The 6113-nt window shown below is 47.1% G+C and overlaps 1 protein-coding gene across 1 annotated transcript; it reads left to right on the top strand.

Moving 5' to 3' along the window:
• Window positions 1-697: 697 nt before the first annotated feature.
• On the top strand, window positions 698-4922 carry myl13 (myosin, light chain 13). The gene is made up of 5 exons (XM_030114645.1): window positions 698-859; window positions 3775-3802; window positions 4106-4255; window positions 4363-4536; window positions 4638-4922. The coding sequence occupies exons 1-5, from the start codon at window positions 752-754 to the stop codon at window positions 4742-4744; spliced, it is 567 nt and encodes a 188-aa protein (XP_029970505.1). The 5' UTR covers window positions 698-751; the 3' UTR covers window positions 4745-4922.
• The last annotated feature ends 1191 nt before the right edge of the window (window positions 4923-6113 follow it).

The following is a 6113-nucleotide window of genomic DNA, read 5'->3' as shown; positions in this document are numbered from 1 at the left end:
ACATTTCTCTTTCGTTTGAGTAACTAAACCTTTTGAATAAAGTGCAGAATAAATGAGCAGGAGACCCGGGCGTCGAACCCTTCAGGCTACACCCTCCTCCACTCAAGATATTCACATACACAACATCGGGCAGCCTCTAGAGGGCGCTGCTCCCGCTGTCATTCCATACAGGAGTAAATTGCTACATCACTTCAATCATGTAGCTTTACCCAGAATTCCCTGCACGTTTCAGCTGAAGACTGCGAGCCGGCAGAGACACGCCGGCGGGGCTTTTCAGGGTCGGCTCCGATCCGACCAGACAAACTGTGCACATCGCGGCGACTTTACGTTAATCAAAGATAATTTCTCTTCATCATCCCGGCGTCGTGAGCGACGGTTCAAAACCTTCTACTTCACTGAGCAATCATCATTTCCTTCATCCCGTCCTCTCTGATCAGAGCAAGGTCAACAGTCCACAAGGCCTCCGCGTGGCGATGAAAATAGCCTGATTAACAAGAGGAGAGGGTAATGCAGTCCCCACACACGCACACGCACACACGCACACGCACACACATACACACCGTCTTAAATAGAAGCACAAAGCATATCCTTTTATAGCGTTGACAGTGGTGTGGGTGGGCAGGGGTGGAGGGTGGCGGTGTCACCTGGATGGTAGATAAAGGGGCTTCGCCCGCTGACCCCAGACTGCAGTGTCCGTCCGTCCGTCCGTCCTCTTCACCGCTTCATCTCTTTGTGTCTCCATCTCTCTGTGATGGCCCCGAAGAAGAAAGAAGAGCCCAAACCTGCTGCACCTGCGGCCCCCAAACCCCCAGAGCCCGAGCCCCCCAAGATCCCGGACTTTGACCCCGCATCCGTAACGGTAAAGGACCTGCATGAGCCAGCAGACACACGGCAGACTGACCGACTGCATTTACATCATATTTCTCTCACATTGGAGGAATTCCTGGTGTTGAGGCAGCGAACGACAAAACACCAACACGAGAAAAATAGTCTGACAGAGTCCAGCCAGAAGACAGACGGATGCAGAAATAACAACTAGAAGACAGAGTGATGTAGACACTACTACCAATAAAGACTAAACACACCTCAGACAACATGTACAACCCATTTAATATAGTATATGAGCAATGAATCACATACATCCAATCGTGCTGATGGAATATTGTTCGAACACTACACAGCTACAGTGCAGGTTGTAATGCGGTGTTTTTCAACCGCTGTGCTGTGAGAGATCTTTAGGTGTGCCGCGGGAAATTTTCCAATTTCACCTTATTGATCTACAAACATTTTTGAAAAGGAATTGATTTTTATCAGCAAAGGATATTGTGGAGTGCCTGTGCTCTGGTGAATGGCAGATTAGTCACGTAAAGGCTGAATCTTGCTCTCTGCACAGACATGACGCCTTCAAACCAGGCGCCAACCTCCACCGGTGAAACGTGAAGCCAATGCTGGAGTGCAGAAAAGCTGTAATTCCAGCAGGGGGCGATGATGTTGGTTTCAAAAGAACCCGAATCTCATTGGAACCCATTCCAAAATGCCAAATGAGTGTAAATAAACATTTAAAGTGATCTGGGTCCAGAACATGTTCTGGTCTCTATCACTAGTTTCTACGACCAAGTCGTCTTGACTTCATTCTATGAGCTAAAGTTTTGCATAAATCAGCCAGTTGACCAACGCCGTGCTGACATAAATGAATGAAATGAATAAAAGAATGGGATTTCAGAATGCTGTGGGTGATGCCATGCAGGTTTCATCCATCTATATATACAATTAATGCTTCAAACACAGTAAATCACACATTACGGAAAAAAAAAAATCCTGGAATCTTAATGCTAACTGCTATGGGAAAACCTATCGACGTGCTAACAGTACAGAAGCCACAGAAATTACTGGAACAAATTAAACTGAGCAACATATCTCGCACTAAACACAAAGACAATAGCTATTTATAAGTAATACCAGTCCTCACAACACAAACTATGATCCAAAGCTCAAGCAGGAAGAAGTTAGACTCAAAATGCAAATGGAGAATTAGATCCAGGCTTCTCTAGGTGCCACCTAACTGACTTTCTGTCCCTTTTCCTGAGACCACAGGGACTTTTACTTTGACATAAGAATGTACTGTAAAAGATAACGCTGAAGAGAGGGGAAGAAAATACAGAACTGCTTTAAATGTGAAACTGACAGTTATTTTTACGTTTTAATTGTCTTGCCTGCCTGAAATCACGAAGAAAAAGGCAACTTTTATAAGAAAAATCACACAGATTGAGTGAGTAGAAATATGGAACATGATAAATGTTTTTGTCATTGTATTTATTTGATTGATTTTCAAGACACTTTCATAAGAATAAGTTTATACTGAATTTCACTTTGTAACGTTTTCGTTTGGTGGTGTGCCTTATGATTCCTTCAATGAAAAAAATGAACCCTGGCTCAAAATAAGTTGAAAAGCACAGTTGTAATGTCTCTTTGTGTGTGTGTATGTGTGTGTGTGTGTGTGTGTATGTGTGTGTGATGGAGCAGCAGAGACCTCTGGTGGCAGACCTCCGGTATTGCAGCTCGGCCACTGCCACTGAGTGGGGTGTGTCTGTCAGGTCAGGGAATCGAACCCAGATGTCTTCAGTCAGGATGGAAACACGCTGTGCTGACTGGACTCCTGCTACAACACACCACAGACTCACAATGTCTTCACAAGTTAACCTCAGAACATGATTCTCCTTCGGTCTGAACGGCAGGCCACCCACACAGCGGGGAAAAACCACCGGCAGGAAAAATACAGCTAATTACAGCCATCCCAGCCACAGGACTTCTGGGTAATATTTCTACAATCCTTGATCAAAAAGAGTCTGAGGTTCACAGAGAGAGAGAGGGAACCCCATCTGAACAAAACCACCACGGAACACAGAACGAGACAAAATCTGCACAAGACAGCCAGAACAACCGCTGAGATCAATCAATCAGTGGGATCAATCAGTCACATCAATCAATCAATAAACTGAACAACAGACTGAGAACGAAGCTGCAGCGACGATCTGAAACAACCTGACGGAGTCTGCTGCTCACATCCACCCATCAGCCTGTGAGCAGCCTGAGGCCAGTCACTGACTCCACCAGCTGACGTCCCACTGACAACCCCAATCACAGTTAACCAACCCACAGACAACTAACCCACTATACACTGGTAACCTGACCACAGGTAACTAACTCCTACCATACAGGAAATCTAACCATAGAAGCTGAGATAACCTAGCCACTGGTAACCTATACCCACAGATAACCTACTCTTACCATACAGGTAATGTAACCACCTGAACATAGATAACCTAACCACTGGTAACCTACTCACAGATAACTAAGTTCTAACAAAGACAACCTACCCATAAATAACCTAACCACTGGTAACATGTCCACAGGCTATCTAACCAGAGGTAGTCTTCACTAAGCAGGTCACAGGAGTGAAGTTGGGTCTATTGTCAGTGTGGTGGTTAAATCGGGGTCAGATTAAAGAGCTGACAGATGGTGACTGGTAGGTTAACTGTAAATGCTCCGTGAGGTTCGCGGTTGGTTTTCAGGACTTCCTGCTGATGAAGCTTCACTTTGCAGCAGCAGCAGAGATTATTTGTGTCTCACTGAATCCAGAAATAAATCCGCGGCGACTGAAACCCAATCTGACGATCTGGCGCCAGGGCGGTTTGGGAACGTCTCTGTTTTTTCTAGGCATTCCTCGAACCTGGATCAGGATCCAGACTGAGTCTGCTCCTGTTTGTTTTTCAGCTGGAGTTCAGCCCCGAGCAGATCGAGGGTGAGGCCCCGCTCGTCCCACCTGTTGTGTGGCCTGGCTGTTATTTGTGGACGGATGGGTGGTTGGTGTGATCAAGGTCTCTGGCAGAGTGTGAGAAAACTCCCGCAGCAGCTGTGGCTTCATCACATCAGACATGCTATTATTATCCAGTAATCACATTGAGGTGTCTGCCGTCTCTGCACGGCCTCAGGTTTGAGTCTGAGCAGCTACATGATCTCTGGATGTTTGATATCCGAGCAGCTTCAAGGCCCTTTCCTCAAAACAAGCACTGCAGGACCTTAATGAGCGTATCTCTGGTTCCAGACTTCAGAGATGCTTTCCAGCTGTTTGACAGGACGCCGACCTGCGAGATGAAGATCACGTTCGCTCAGTGTGGAGATCTGATCAGGGCTCTGGGCCAGAATCCCACCAATGCAGAAATCATGTATGTCCTTGGGAAACCCAAACCTGAAGGTCAGTGGACTTTGTGGATCTGGATGTGCTTCCAACGTCTCATCTGTTACCTGTAGAGGTTTGTCAACCCCCCACCCCCCTGCTTTCTGTTGCTGTTCTTTCTACAGACATGCAAACCAAGATGCTGGACTTCGACCAGTTTCTACCAATCCACCAGCACATCTGCAAGGCCAAGGAATGCGGGACGTTCGAGGACTTCGTGGAGGGCCTCAGGGTCTTCGACAAGGAGGGCAACGGCACGGTGATGGGTGCTGAGCTCAGACATGTGCTGGCAACTCTGGGTGAGCGGAATCTAACCACAACCCTACCTAACCCCGACCCGTCCAAACCACAGCTGGTACCATGCACCAGCTCCGAGCTGACGGAGGTTTCTGGGCCACAGGTGAGAAGATGAGGGAGGACGAAGTGGAGCATCTCATGCAGAACCAGGAGGACGCCAACGGCTGCATAAACTACGAGGCGTTTGTAAAATACCTGATGGCTTCTTAAAGGCCCAGAGCTCCTTCGTCCATCTGCAGAACTTCACACTCCTCCACGTCCACATCCCATCCCATCCTGTCAAGTTCATAAAGAGTCATTCAGAAGTCAAAGAAAATTTCTGTTTTTTTCTTGTCTGTTCTTCAAAGTCTTCATGCTCAGGAAGTGGATAATAAATCTGTTAAAAAGAGCTGTGGTCTGGATCAACTCTGTCAGTTAGTGGCATACATCTCCACTGCTGAAGAAAAGAACCAACTTCAGTCTGGTGATGATTCATTTTCTACAATACGGTCAGCTAAACCTGGCAGCCCTCAGCAAAAACTGGTATGCTTCAAGCTTATTTAAAGGGATAGTTCGGGATTTTTGACATGAGTCTGTGTGGCATCCCCGTCAGCAGCGTTGTTCATTCACACAGACTGACCCCTGACAGCGTCCAGTGAGCGGAGATCCTGTCCGGTTTTGGTCAGCTTCTGCCAATAGATTGTGAGCTTCCACATTCTCGCGCTGTCAATCAACTTGTGAGCAGCAAGAGAGCATGGCCGCTCGCCCAGGCAGAGGTGAGTTAGCTATGCAGCAGCCGCCGCGCTTACCTCGGATATATCCACTGTCTGCTGAACATCCACCGTAAACAGCTAAACATGGAGGATACTGTAGGACTCCGAGGCTCTCATTTTCACCCGACAGCTAGGTCACCTAACTAGATGGAGATGATAGAGCTGAAGGTACAGATGATAGAGGACACCAACCAGTGTCTGGGCGGTGAAGAGGATCAACCAGCGTCAGACCTGCCAACATTGGTGAAATTTTTTGAGTACCACTTGCCGGAACAGTTGTCGACCGGGGGGGGCTGTCAGTTTTAAGTTCTCATGTGGTTCTCTAATTTGTTTATTGGCAAAGATTTAACAGATGTTTTTCTGATACACATTACATTGCGGCTGACCGTGCACGTTGTCCCCAGAAAAGAGCTTCAAAATGCTGCTACATGTCCTTTAACTAAGCATTTTTTGCTGTGTGTGCGCATGCATGCGCGTGTGTGTTCCATTACTAAAACCTTTATAAAGCCGTGAATACGGTGTTTCAAATTAACTGGTGTCCTTGTTACCTGGTGACCGACTTCCTGTAGCATTTCCTGCTGCTGCTGCTAGTAGCCGCAGATGCTGAAATCAGACTCATAAAAGGTCTGACGCGACTTTTTGTCTGGTTTTTAATATCTATCAGCAACAAGGGACGTGAAAGAAACCCAGTCGCCAGTTAAAAGGGACTCAGTTATTCCAAAACACCGACTCCTCTCCGGTTTCGCGACACTCCTCCTCCGCTAGTTAGCTGCTGCGTTCAGGTGACTGGAGCTGCTGCGGAAAAGTGAAACTCGGTCGTTAAGGCC

The sequence above is a fragment of the Salarias fasciatus genome, chromosome 18 (genome assembly GCF_902148845.1).
Source record: "Salarias fasciatus chromosome 18, fSalaFa1.1, whole genome shotgun sequence".
Classification (NCBI taxonomy): Eukaryota; Metazoa; Chordata; class Actinopteri; order Blenniiformes; family Blenniidae; genus Salarias; species Salarias fasciatus.
Note: the sequence above shows the minus strand (reverse complement) of the source record. Positions and strands in the feature narration are given on the sequence as shown.

Excerpts from the sequence above, each read along its gene's own strand:
- myl13 (XM_030114645.1), top strand. The coding sequence starts at position 752 with ATGGCCCCGAAGAAGAAAGAAGAGCCCAAACCTGCTGCACCTGCGGCC. Across the intron at positions 860-3,774 it reads TTGACCCCGCATCCGTAACG|CTGGAGTTCAGCCCCGAGCA; the intron begins GTAAAGGACCTG and ends TTTGTTTTTCAG. Across the intron at positions 4,256-4,362 it reads TGGGAAACCCAAACCTGAAG|ACATGCAAACCAAGATGCTG; the intron begins GTCAGTGGACTT and ends TTCTTTCTACAG.